Consider the following 13777-nt stretch of genomic DNA (forward strand, 5'->3'; position numbering starts at 1 on the left):
CAAAACAATTAGCACAAAAGCTGCTTTTACTTCTATTATATGTCTATTTTGAAGAGCTATTAGGTTACCAAAAATTAATAAAATTTAATTTAAAAGACAGAAATAGAAAAATTGCCAGCAGAAGTTCTTACCCCATATCCAAGGGCTTGTGCCATTATTTTTACAAGGCTAGAAGCTACTGGAGTTGCCTTCATAGCCAGTGGAGGAAGCAGGTGCTTTTTTATAACACTCTAAAAATGAAAAATACAAGCCTAGGTTTTATTTGATCGAAATACAGTTTTTAACAACAACAAATTTATTCACTCTTATTAGAGAAATCAAAACAGAAAATTTGAAGGGAAAACCGATTTTTTTGTTGGTAAACCTTTACCTCTTCCATCAAATATTACAAAAACATGATTAAAATCCCCTGTACAATTTCATATATTAAAATATTACAGGACAAACCTGAATGAATGTCTTGACATCTGGGAACTCAAAAACACTTGCAACTTCAGTCAATATCTCATATGGTTTCTTGGTGTCTTGTAGAGTGGACATGCTTTCATGAAGAGCTTCCACCAGAAACTCCTAAATTTAATTGAAAAAAATATGATCAACCATTTCTAACTGCAACAGAAAACACCTTTTAAATTTTGTTTACTGGTTATGATACTATACCCGGAATGGAAGATAAGATTTAATTCAAAGATGGAAAATAAAATTTATACAAAGTTTTAAATAGTAATCCAATAATAAACCTACCTTACAAATATGGAGCCTGAACTGAATGAAAAGTGCCTGCAGCTTGGTCTTTTTGTACTTGGCAACCATCTGAATCTGTCCCCTGGCAATAGCTGCAGGCAGAGGCTCTTCTGATATCAGACACTTCAGCAGAATAAGCAAGACCACCAACAACAACTGACCCTCTGAAACTCTACAGACATTTTCTTTTAACTATCAAAATAATTATTAATGAAATCTGTTTAAATCATTCATACTCATTTGTGCGTACATCAAAAGAAGCTTAAGTTGTACCACTATTCACACACCTGAACATATAACAACCACACCCAAAAAATTTATATTACCTTCCCAGTTGTCCTATTGTCAAAATCACTGTTTCTTGTAGCCTATGGTCACTCTGGTTCTTAGCAACTGTGTAGGCAGATTTCAATTTGTTGACAATCATCTCGCTAACAATATCTGCTTGGTCAGCACTCACAAGGTACTGGATGCATTTGCTAAATACATCAAAAAGCACCATAACAATACTACTTTGATTGTCTCAGATGAAAAATTTAGGGTACCTAAACTACCACCTTGGCAGCAAAACACCATTATTAATATACATGTACATTATTTAAAATGTTATTATTTTTTTTAGTTTTTCAAATACAGATCACCTGATAATAGTCTGGCGTGCTCATGCATCTACTGCTAACAACTATATACACATATTCTTTTTTTTTTAATCCACAATGATTTTTGCTTTTATTTTACCTGAATGCCAGTCTGACATGGTAGTCAGGATCTTCAATCAGCTCCAGGCACATGTTCAGCATGCCCACAGTGGATTCATTATTGGAATGAATCTTAATGTGACCAAACAATCTGTCAAAACTTTCAATTAGACCTACAGTGTTGGGGGAGAAAAATAAAGTAAGTTTACATGGAATGAATGGAACTCATGTCTCCATGCACAGCTTTATCTCAAGTCATGATGCTCTATAAATCATATATTTAAAAAACAGTAATAAAACTAGCAAAATAATGATGTACATCTCAATAAAATTCTTTTATTACCTTGTTAGGACACTTGACCAGTAGTCTATCAAATAAAACAAAAAAATTACAAACACTTTTCAAACAAATTAATATAAAAAGAATGGAACTCACTTTGCTTGACAATCTTATCAGAGGTCAACAGAGTCATGAAGGGTGAAAACATTTTTGGGTCTACCAACTTTGGTCTGCTACCTGGACTGCCAATCACCTCAAACACTGGAAAATATTCACAAAGTCTGATGCACAAATTTGTCCAAATTTTCTACATATATTCTCTAAATTTTTATGAGACAATGCTACTGAAAATCACACACAACATATTAGCAAGTATTCTGTGCAAAAAGAAGTATCCATACCAGGCAGAGAATCACAGGCTGCACACTTCAGAACTAATGTTGTAAAACTTTTGGCTCTGACATCCTGGACTGGTCTGAAAAGGCAGGGGTCAATTTATTAAAAAGTTGGCAAAAGAATTGTGGCATGAAAACTACCACCTTAAATGACACACTTTAAATATACAAGCACCCCGAAAAACAGGACTGTAATGAGTGTCAATAAGCACAAGTAGTAACAAATTTTTTAAAACTCAAGACAGCATTTTCATAATAGCTGCATCTAAATTTACTTTCTTCATCCTCTCTTTGGAGTCCTTATGCAAATTATGATGAAACCTTTGCAATGTTGCTCATGAATACAGAAACCAGAGTCACCTATACCTTTCTATGACAGCTTTTCTGGACATGACACATACAAGTTTTCCAACAACTTCTGCCAAATGTTTCTGAACAGCAGTACTCTTGTCTTGTATACAATCACTGAAAATAAATAAATAATAAATTATCAAAAAAATTAAGAACTTAAAAAAGGTAAATTAATGAAAAATAAACAAACTGCAAAATTTACTTTTTGTTGTTGACTAATAATTCTTTTCATTTACAAAAGTAAAGAAAAAAACAAACAAAGAAGAGAAGAAAGTTGTGAATCATAAAAAAACTTACTGCAGCAAATCACGCACAAGGTGATCTGTATTTGGTCCCAAAGTGTGGAACAAGAAAGGGCAGTTTCTGATAGCAGCACAGCGCAGGATATCAGAAGAATCATTCTAAAACAGAGACAAAAATAAAGTTCATTTATCAAATCATTCTTCACACTTTCTGCTTACTTAATTTCCAAGTTAAATATTTTGTAAATAATTTTTAAATTATTACTTTTCTCATTTAAAAGTTATTTTTGAAATCTTTGTAATGAGCTCCATAGCAATAATTAGCTGATCTACAAAGAAGTTACATACCACTGCCAGTCTGAGAGCATGAGTCCTCCATTTGGAACAGATGTCTTTGGGAAACAGACACAAAGCTGTAAGTGCATCTGCTACCACATCAGGATCTGAAAAACAGAAAAAAACACAGACATGACATTTAATTGGTAGTTTACATTAAACACATAAAATACCCTGTGCAGTGTGCACATTATCAATAACACAAGTCTAGGTTTCTGCATTAAATGTGGATCTATAATAGTTAAAATTGGAAAAATACCTAATTTTTCAGCAAGTGCAGAAGCAAGTACTGCTACTTCTTTGCTGTTTACAGGCTTCAAATCAATCCAGGTAGGATCATTCTGGAAGAAGTGAGAATAAAGTAAATTTTCCATTTTAAGCAACATTCAAAAAGAAAGATTAGCTACTAAATTCATCTTTTACTCTATAGAAATACTAGCAACAACATGGTCAATTTTATTTTGATTATTGTCATCTGATTTAGTAAGCAATCAATCTTTTGGTTTAAAACATCAGATATATATATACAGCAGATGTAATAACTCACAGGAATCCAGTAAAGTGATGTCATCCATGCTAGATTGGTCATCAACTGCAATGACAGCCCAGACTGATCTAAAGACACAAAAATTAACTATAAAATATAAAGTAATAATTAGTGTATGATGAGAAATCTTCTTCTCTACTGGGAATTATAAACAATTTATGATAATGTGCATAATATTGTAGTTGACATACAACACCAAGAAACAACTGTACAATTTATCACAATCTTCATCTACCTAGAAAAACGAGCAATTTAAAATTGTAAAAAGTTCTTCTCCAAAATAAATTGAAAAAAATATTCCAAAAACCTCTATTTACACACACACACAAAAACTAGATGTTATTTTCAAAAAATAAATAAATAAATAAATAAATAAATAAATAAATAAATAAATAAATAAATAAATAAATAAATAAATAAAAATTAAGAGACCTGACACAAACATCAATGAGGCAATGGTTTCCACAATCTTCCTGTAACACTTGGACAAGGAGGTCATGAGAACACTAGACTGTGTGCACTGTAGGAAGTGATGTTTCCAAGCCTCAAATATGGTCTCCACCATGCTGTTATTGAGCCATTCTGACAAGTTATCTCTGTTAGTCAAACCAACTGGCTGTCTGGAGGGAGTGCTAGGAACATTTGGCAGCCTAAAGGGATATAGATTACTTCAATAAGTGACTTTTCACATATGATACCTTTGCCATCAACACAAATCAAAATATTTTTTAAATGACAAGTACTTTGACTATGTGCACTTTTTTTCTGTGTGCTAATTTTAAATTTTCACCTGCAATACGAATATCATATGTGGATTCAAATGTACAAACTAAAAGTTATGCATTTATTTCATACCTAATATTATCTTTGTCATCCACGTCACCCCTGCCCTTCTTAACAACACACCATACAGCAACTTCCACAACAGTTCTTAATCCCTCCATAATGTTCACTACTCGAGTCTGTGAAAAAAGAGGCAGTACAATCAGATTAAAACCATAATGGTTATACCTTCAAAAATGACATTTTAACCAGAGTTATATTTATATCAAAAATTTACAAGAAATGAGATTTTTGTGTTTTACATTCTAACATTCAAAACACTGACATATATAGATACAGCAGAATGAAGTACAATTACAACATATACAACTTCAAAACAATTATTTCTGCTTTTACATACCTCGGTGGCTCCACTTTGCAAGGCTTTACAAAGCTGGTTTAGTTTGCTGAGCATCAAGTTCCAAGTTGGCGATTTCCTGGATATTGCTGTTGTTGGATAATTCTGAGAATTATCAGAACTGCTACAGAAAATATACTGAATTAATCCTTTATATTTTTATTTCCAGATGAGTAATTTATTTTCCCTTATGTGAATTTTACACAAGGAAAAAAAACTATGCCTGAGAAACATTTTCTTCAAACACAAAGTAAAAAAAGAAAACTTTTAAAAATTCTTCTTTTTTACAGTTTTCTATATTTGCCTCAGACCAATACATAAATGTGTTATAAAAGGGTTTAGCTCTTATTTCCAGTTAATTTTATAGCTGAATAGATAAATACTTAACATTCAATAGTCATACCTGTCTTTTCCTTTGCCTCTATTCAACCCGAGTTTCCTTTTCCTCCCTATGACTACCATGTCATCTGTGCTGTCAGAGTCTGTGGAAGTAGAGGGCCTGAGGATATCAAGGTCTGAGGAAGTGGTTGAAGAAGAGGAGAGAGCTGAATACAAACTGGGTTTGGCATCTGGGAGATCCAGTCGTACAGCACAGCACATGTAACGCACTAGGTACTGAAATTGAGTCAGAAAAAATACATATAAAATTCTGAATTAACAAACTGTAAACCAAATCTTTTAAAGGATTGTATTCAAATACAAGGACTGGCAAAATTAAGCTAAGATTTTTCAGAAATCCTTTAGTGTGAAAAGTAATGTAAAAAATATCAATTTACCTGACTGTTATCCATTTGGCCAATTTCACTGATGATCACAGAATCCATTTCTCTCCTCCTCTTCAACATTAAACTACTATGAACCATGTCTGAGGGCAGTCCATCAAATATGGACACCAATGTGTCACACAGAGATGTTCTCAACCTGTCTGTTTTTAACTGCTGTAGACCATGCTGGGTAACAGCCTGGAATAGTCTTTGTAACATACTTTCTAGTTGCCCTGTATTCACTGTATTTATCTCAGAAGGTGACACTGGTTGGTTAAAGACTGTGTCAAGACAGTTGGCCAAACTAGTCTCCAAGGCAAGATAGTCACTGTAAAAAAATGGAATCAATATGTGAGGACAGCTTACTGTAAGAGAATTTACATCTAAATACATTGTATAACATTAAAAGAGGCACCATGAAATTACTCCTACAATCTTAAAAAACAGTGATTATTTGATAATTTATTAAAATCACTCAACACATAAAACAACAACAAAAAATTATAATCCGCTTTTATATCTGAATTCCAAGCTAAAAGATCCATTTCTCATTCCAGTTAAATTAAATAAATTTTTGCATTTTCCTAGACTCACCCTGGCACATCATCAAAGCCTGAACAAAGCAGCTCCACCAGTGCTCCTAGACAACTGACATAGTAATCCAGAGTCTCCATTGGGGGCAAACCACCCACTTCTGTGAGGGCATGGCACACATCTAGAGAAACCTATTAAAAACAAATCAATTTCTAGCAGATTTGTTTTTTTTATTGCTTTTTTTTTTCAACAAAAATTTTATTAAGATACACAACAACTCTCCTTCCCCCACACGCAATCATAATGGAGTAGATTTATTCCACTGTTTTTAGTAACATGGATGAAGGAAAAATAGAAAACTGCAAATAACTACAAACCCTCTTTAGTTCCACATCTCCAAATTCTAGCTGACATCCCAGTATACTCCAGAGTAGGTGTTCCTTCCTACCTACAAACTGATGGACTTCAAATATCACTTTACCAACTATTCTCCTGGAATACACCAAAGGTAAAAAATACTAAAATTTTGGTGGTAAAAAAAACTTTATAGACATATACAATAATTATAACTTGTAAATTTTTAGATGAGCAATTACTGTCAAAATACTAAAAAACTTTTTAAAATTTCTGTGAATAATAATAATTATGCGATGTGATTTTAATGAGGCTGCTGGCTAGCTACAGCTAGATGTTATCATATATCATCAAATTACTTAAACACAACAATACCATAAGGTAATACTGATATAGTTAAAACACTGTTTTTTTATCAGTGAAAGAAAAACTGGGTGGACCAAAAATATCAGATATCTACATTATGTACTGACGTCAAGTTTACTTGCAGTAGCTCCCCAGCTTCAGTGTTTGAGAATAAAACTGCTCTGTGAGTGTAGGTAACAACATCACCTCCCTAAATATTAGATAAAATAGTTCCTATGAAATGAAACTAAAGTGTTAAGGTAAGATTTCTTGTTTGTCCCCGAACCTTATACAAAGCAAAAACCTTTTTGTATCAAAATAAAGCAAGTGTATTTTATTAGCATTAGATAACTTGACCATATATACCTTTCTTTGTACATCCAAGCTCTATTCATTATTCACATATAAATTTTGGAAAAATGAATTAAGGTTTACAATAGCACCAGATGGCAATTTATCTTGTTTGGGGGGAACGCAAGCTTAAAATGCATCTAGAAGGGCATTTCTAGCAAATGACTGATTGCAATTCCCACCCTGTGCCTTTGACCAAAGACCAGCAAGGGGGGGGGGGGGGGGGAATTTGCTCTACCCCGTGGATTTACCTGGTATATCCCACGCATTAATTCATCAGATTTGAACCTCTTCAACTCTTCCCTATCATCCATTGCTATGTCTGCATGGTAGAATGCTTCACATATGTCTACAAAGACGTAATACAAGCAGTACAGCACCCATAAAGACAATATGAATTTAGATGGCACGTAGAGGCTGACATCTAGGCACAATTGTTCTCATGCTCTTGTTATGAAAGGTTATTGTTAACAATGTAATATGTTGCCCAGATAAAATTTGTCAGAACAACTTGGTCATTGATGCATGATAAAATTCAGGACTAGAATGAAATTTAAATGGACAATATAAAAGAGAGCTTATTACATCAACTGAAGAATTGCCTGTTTTTTTCATCTCAATGAGAAATCCAAAGAAGCAAACTTACCCCCTAAACAAAGGATCAATTCAGAAGCCAGCTGAGCAAATGCATATGTATCTCTTCCTTTCAACAGCTGCAGAATGTTGTACACAGAGGTGATAGTTTTCTCATGGTATGGAGCACATTCCTCACTCACCAGAACAGCCAGGAGGCGGTTCACAATCCAAAATGTAAAAGCTGTAAAAAGTTTGTTTTTTTTTGTACTGAAACATTTCTGTCATACAATTTAGCTAGACACTCTAACCATATCTTATCATTATCAAGAACAAATCAGAAAGTTCTGAGTGACAAAGACCATAATTGGAACTCAAATTGATAATATTTTTTTCGTACTGCCAATTAAAACCAACTTTATCAATTTCTTGGGCAAGGACAGGACACACAAAGTAGACAAACTAATCATAAGTCTACAAAGAATATTTCTGTTATTGATCCTATACTGAAAAGATTTATCTTATATCAGTTACTAATTGCTAAAAGATATCTTGTCAATCAACTACTGTACTCCAAAAAATACATACAACATAATAAATACAAAAATAATAAATTTTGCTATGATGACTTTAGCTAAGCATTATTGGAAATCACATACCCTGTGAGACAAGTTTATTCTCTGGGATAACAGATTCATTTGCCTGAGACAAAACCGGTGTTTCATCACCATAACCATGGGCATCTTCAACAAACATTTGTGACAAGGCCTCCGTGTCTACCAACTGATTCACCATCTGTAGACTTAGTTCACAAAATGAGGAACTACCAGTGTTCTTCACCTCATCAGAAACTGTTGAAAAAAAGGGAAAAAATCAGATTTATGTTTATTTGCTCTGAGATATAAAGTAATTTGCTAATTTAAAAAAAAGTATTTTATTGTTATAAGACCATGTGTGGTCCACTCCAGAAAATCATCATGATCAGATATGCAATGATAAAACCAGAGCATAATGAGGAAGTTTAATAAATGATAATCCCTTTTTTTAAATGTAGCTCATTTCATCTCAGTGGTACATACTTTTTTTCATGTCACAAAGTAAGGTGTCCACTATGTGGCACAGACACTTCCTTCCTCTGCTGGTCTTCTCTTCTGGAGGCATATCGGCATCACTAAAATATAAAATGTGTAAGAATTGTTCATAAAAACATGATAATATTTGTTTTCAATACTCGCCTAATTGGAAATGTAAAGGGTAGTGATTATCTATGCAAAAAGAATAGCATTGGCAAGTATTTATTTGTACACTGTGGGACAAAGAATTCTCCTGTTCACTGATCATTTAGTTTTTAAAAAACATAATGATTATTACTTACTACAACAAAAAATGAGCTTACCTGATTTATTTCTACATACCTGAGCAATTGCTCCACCTCCTTAAAACTAGCCATCAAATCTTGTTGTCCACTCATTTTGATCACCTGTTTATCTGAGATAAATTAAAAAAGGTTATCAAACTATTGTCAAAGACAATAACTTTTTGTATGCTTTCAATTATTGCAAATCAGTATATTACAACAACTGCATATCAATTTATTGCATTTCATTTCAATTTTAAGATGTACATGTGTAATTTATTAACTGTGGCAGTGGTGCAAGCACTATAGTATTATAGCAGTGTTATTTTAGATCAAACTAGAATTGAGAAGAACTTTAACCACACAATCAAATGCATTTCACTATTTGTGCACTGACAAATTTCACTAAACTAAAGGCTAAACAAAAGCAACAAAATAAGCTAGAGGCACAGACAGAAATGAGAACTTTAAAAAGTTACAGAAGACCAGCAATCTGTGCAACTTGTTGAACTTAGATTTTATCTAACTTCACTTGCATTAGTACAATCATATGAAGCGCTTACCAATGTTACTTTTCCTCAAAGTGTGACTATAATTACAGCAACTTCAACGTATTTAAAGGGGATAACAAGGAAGGAAGTGATACCGAGAGTCATCATTGCTCCCGCTAATATCCCACAATTCCAAAAGTTATGAAGTATTTTGCAATCTTCATTTTGTGAAGAGTGCAATCGATTGACAAGGATGCCGGAGGAAGACACTCGTTATAAAAGACTTTTTGAACAACTAACGCTTGGTGTTTTAAAGACATTGGGTAAAGAGAGTGTTGTTTGATTATAAAGGCATCACAAGAAATATTTGGTTATTTCTGAAGGGATAATGTCACTGCACTAGCAACAGAAGTATTCCATTCACCAATGTAAACAAACCGCCGTCAAACCCAAGTGACGGGCCGTTAAGTTAAACCTACGTTTTTATCTGCTCAGGTCGTCACACTGTTTGGCTGACTGCTTGTTCTTCGAAATAACTATTCCTTTGAGATAAGAAAAAGCCAAAAATACTTTTTTTAAATAATCGACAAAAAAAAAAAAAAAACGAGAAGAATTGAAAGTTTCCTCATTCTTCTACAATTTTAAAGTTTTGCCATTGAGCAGACAAGTTATGATTATTTTTCAGATGTAAACTCTATCTTTAAAAGAAAGTCTCGAAGTGCTAATCTTGTCATAGTGCCCATTCTTAAAATGTATTGTTTATTATGTGTGTCAGCTTATATGAAATAACGTAAATCATACGATATTTCGTATTCAGATAAGCGACCAGGCATTACAGGTGTAGTATTTGATCAGAAACCCCCTGCAGAAACTACAGAACTTATAGGATGGGATCAGGTACATGTTTGGTGTGAACAGGGTTGGGCACAGATTAACAAAAAAATTAGTAGGAGGATATCCTCCCTGGGGTAGTTGATTTTCATCCTCTTTTTATAGAAAGTGGCAGTACAATGCCTGCTAAATGATACAGTGCTTTTATATTGCATTTACTATCCTTTGTTCTCATAAAATTTACTCACAACATATAACACATATAAAAAAATCTTACAACTGTTTATTAATTTATGTTAAATGTTATTTACTTGATTTCTTAAATTCCAGCGATGTTCCTGCTTCCTGCCAGATGATTTGAAGTGTTTTTATCTTACAAACAATGGCATGAAGTTAACATGGAAAACAAAAGTTGGAGGTATGTATAGACATCTTGCTAATGGCAAAGAATTATGTTTAGGCCTGTAGCCAGCAATTTTAAAGGAGGGTCTTTTCCTAGGAATAATACCACATCCCTGCCAAAAGTGTGGTTTTTCTAACCCCCCCCCCCCTCAGATCCTTCTGCCTATTGGCCTGGTACCTACAGTGTATATATGCCAATTGTTTTTAATCTGTGTAGAAACACTCCAAGTTTGGCTTTGGATCAGGAGTGCAGCTGTTGTTGCACTGCATACATTTCTTGTTTTCAAGGTGACTTGATAGTAGTCAATTGTCATAATTTTATTCCCTGTCAAATGGCATTTAACTTGTTTATTTATTTACAATTTTGTCCACTAATTAGGTATATTTGAATAAATGTTATATAGACCAGTTATTCTTATACAATATCTAATGTATTTTAGACACATTAATTCCTCTTGGGAAAATGGAAATAAATCCCATAAGCAGTTTAAACAGATTTGGTGGAATAGTTGGCAACAGTAGTCCAGCAATGCCCTCTTTAGCTGACCTGGAAGCTGAATCGGAGGAAGAAGATGATCCAAGTAAGTTTTAACCAAGTTCAAATTTTACAGTTTTCTTGTACTGTATGAAATTACTAATATATTTAGTCTCTTTTAGTAGTCACAAGGTCTACTTCAGGAGAGGTGGATATGCACAATTCTTGTTATCACCACTACTAAATATTAAAATTGCAATTTTGTTTCAGGCATTCAGGACTTACCTGTGTAAATTTAAGTTAGAAAGTATGAACTTTTTTGCAGATGTGTATCTTATATTTTTTTCTGTATTTAAACTTTTTCTAACTTGTCTCGTGACTGACTTCTTCAAGTTATGTAGACTATATATTTACATGCAATATAGGTGTATACCTTCATGTACTTCAGTCCATCCCAAACCCCATTTTGACCAGAGAGCAAGAATCTTTGAACTGGATTCCTGTGATGGTCATGGAAAGGTGTGCCTTGTTTATAAATGTGCCAAACCAGGTAAGATTTAAATATTCTTAATGTCGTTACATGTCATTTGACAGAATTGAACTTGACCTGGAAAATAGTTCTGATTGCAATGCATGTTGACGGTTTTCTTTCACAGTCATTTTTGTAAATTGATTATAGTTTTAATATTTAATATTTAATCATAAATTTTCTCTTGTTTATTTTTACTCCAGGAGTGCCAACACATAACCCTGAAGTGTGGTTCATGGACCGTTCCCTGCAGTGGCATTTTTTGGCAGAGAGCTTTACTTCATACTACAGACTAATGCTCACACATTTAGGTCTGCCACAATGGCAGTATGCATTTACAGATATGGGCTTGCCACCACAAGCTAAGGTGTTTGCATAGCATTTTGTTCTTTGTCTGAAAATAGAATTTAACTTATGAAAGGAGTAAGCAGCAATATGTAAATATTTGCAATATTGCTGCAAACTGGATTTTTTTTTCATGTCAAGTAAAATGAATACCTGAAACAAGTTAAACTAAAGCTGTTCACACAAGGAATATATTACCTCTTCTAAATTCGTAGTAGTGCTTGTACATATTTTGTAAGTTATTTTTTCTGTTACCTTCAGCAATGGTTCAACGTGTTTGCTCCAGAGCGTCTTCAGCTGGACAGTAATTTTGTAACGCAGCCTGCACCATCTGATAGTCAAGAGTCTCAAGTAATACAACTAGATGTTGGCAAAGTTTTTAGAGGGAAATCAGATAAAAAGTAAGTACACATGTATCTGAATTACCTTTGCTGTGTATTTTAGTTATCCAAAATATTTTCCTGAAAAGTAAAAGATTGAAACTTGGTTGTGAAGAAAAATTTCTATAGCTTAGAATACTGATGGTGCCTTTAATTTCTAGGAAACCAGCTCCTACAGCAAGTCAGGCTGGAGCAGCTAAACAGGGAGCTCCCCAGAGAAAAGGAGCAGTTTCCTCTGCAAAGTAAGTCTTCATGTGAATTTTGCATATATATTTTTTTTTGATATGCTTCAACAGAATGGCAAATTAATTCCATATTGGAAAATATGTATTTAAGTCATCAATTATGGAACTGATATTGCATCAATCAAAATATTATCTTGCATTGATCTTTAATGGTCAACAAAGGCTCTGATAATCCAAGTAAATTTTATGTTAAAATTTTAAAGAATACTCATGTATTAATTTGTAAAATTGTATTAATTCATTTGGCATTAACTCTAGATAAATGAATGTTGACATTTTTAGGTCTCAGCCGTCCAGTAGTTCAAGAGGAGCAAGTCTTATATCACAGGCACTTTCTAAATCAGCTAGTCAAAGGTAGCAAGAGAGGAAACATCGGATAGGGACATCTAGGTGACATCAAGCATACAAATAAGTGTGCTTTGTACATTCCTCCCAGGTTTTTCTCAAGCATTACTTGAAATTTTGTCTGTCTCTTCTGTCTTGAAGATGGATTATCAGCGGAAAGTGGGTTGCAGTTGTAGAAAGGAATTGCTAGAGAAAAACAATTTTTTAAAAATTTCTTTTGTGGTATGGTGACAGATTTTGGCACATAAAAGTGTGATGTTACAATCAAAATTATTTATTTCAGATTTAAACCTTTTTTTACTCTAATATTTCTAGCTACACAAATTTGATATTTGAGATCAGCTGCAAAACTTAATTACCACCTTTGCAGTGTTCCACTTCACCAGCTGGAGCTGAACAGGCCAGGCATGTCCATTACAGACTCACCTTGATTCACAGTTGGAGTCTTTTTTTTTTTTTTGTGCAAATCTTTAAATAACTGTGGCAAGATAATTACATAATCTTTGGAAAAATGAAACATTCCAGAACCCATTGATACAAAAAGTAAAGTGCTTTATCCATGAACAATTATATGTTTGGTTGCTTGTTGTTCAAGCTGACTTTAATCAGTATGGCAATTGTTTTGTGTATATAAATATGCTCTTTATGTCAAATGCAAGTTAAAATATACTTTATTGCAAAAA

The 13777-nt window shown here is 33.4% G+C and overlaps 2 protein-coding genes across 3 annotated transcripts in view; one reads left to right on the forward strand and one right to left on the reverse strand.

The window, feature by feature from the left end:
* The window catches only part of LOC106178691 (serine/threonine-protein kinase ATR), a 34446-nt gene extending 24684 nt beyond the window's left edge, over positions 1-9762 (reverse strand). The window contains exons 1-26 of one of the 2 annotated variants that reach the window (XM_087006098.1): positions 9615-9762; positions 9110-9182; positions 8774-8865; positions 8354-8545; positions 7768-7938; positions 7373-7470; positions 6899-6981; positions 6449-6563; positions 6132-6262; positions 5550-5865; positions 5177-5388; positions 4777-4894; positions 4449-4555; positions 4026-4243; positions 3594-3661; positions 3306-3387; positions 3059-3153; positions 2766-2869; positions 2484-2582; positions 2124-2197; positions 1879-1983; positions 1483-1615; positions 1071-1223; positions 745-916; positions 448-570; positions 132-230 (exon numbers count right to left, since the gene is read on the reverse strand). In XM_087006098.1, coding sequence (XP_086862224.1) covers positions 132-230; positions 448-570; positions 745-916; positions 1071-1223; positions 1483-1615; positions 1879-1983; positions 2124-2197; positions 2484-2582; positions 2766-2869; positions 3059-3153; positions 3306-3387; positions 3594-3661; positions 4026-4243; positions 4449-4555; positions 4777-4894; positions 5177-5388; positions 5550-5865; positions 6132-6262; positions 6449-6563; positions 6899-6981; positions 7373-7470; positions 7768-7938; positions 8354-8545; positions 8774-8865; positions 9110-9165 — 3216 coding nt within the window. In that variant the 5' untranslated portion in view covers positions 9166-9182; positions 9615-9762. Of the gene's footprint in view, positions 1-131; positions 231-447; positions 571-744; positions 917-1070; positions 1224-1482; positions 1616-1878; positions 1984-2123; positions 2198-2483; positions 2583-2765; positions 2870-3058; positions 3154-3305; positions 3388-3593; positions 3662-4025; positions 4244-4448; positions 4556-4776; positions 4898-5176; positions 5389-5549; positions 5866-6131; positions 6263-6448; positions 6564-6898; positions 6982-7372; positions 7471-7767; positions 7939-8353; positions 8546-8773; positions 8866-9109; positions 9183-9614 lie in introns of both variants that reach the window. The other variant, XM_087006097.1, reaches the window with a different exon arrangement.
* Positions 9719-13777, forward strand: LOC106178684 (tubulin polyglutamylase complex subunit 2). The gene is made up of 9 exons (XM_013561973.2): positions 9719-9865; positions 10360-10439; positions 10704-10791; positions 11216-11356; positions 11699-11800; positions 11983-12146; positions 12386-12525; positions 12666-12746; positions 13032-13777. Exons 1-9 carry the CDS (start codon positions 9796-9798, stop codon positions 13105-13107), a joined length of 942 nt encoding a protein of 313 aa, XP_013417427.1. The 5' UTR covers positions 9719-9795; the 3' UTR covers positions 13108-13777.

This window comes from Lingula anatina, chromosome 1 (genome assembly GCF_051362555.1).
Source record: "Lingula anatina isolate TDL-2025a chromosome 1, LinAna3.0, whole genome shotgun sequence".
NCBI lineage: Eukaryota > Metazoa > Brachiopoda > Lingulata > Lingulida > Lingulidae > Lingula > Lingula anatina.

Excerpts from the sequence above, each read along its gene's own strand:
- LOC106178684 (XM_013561973.2), top strand. The coding sequence starts at position 9,796 with ATGCCGGAGGAAGACACTCGTTATAAAAGACTTTTTGAACAACTAACG. Across the intron at positions 11,357-11,698 it reads GGAGGAAGAAGATGATCCAA|TCCATCCCAAACCCCATTTT; the intron begins GTAAGTTTTAAC and ends CATGTACTTCAG. Across the intron at positions 11,801-11,982 it reads TTATAAATGTGCCAAACCAG|GAGTGCCAACACATAACCCT; the intron begins GTAAGATTTAAA and ends TTTTTACTCCAG.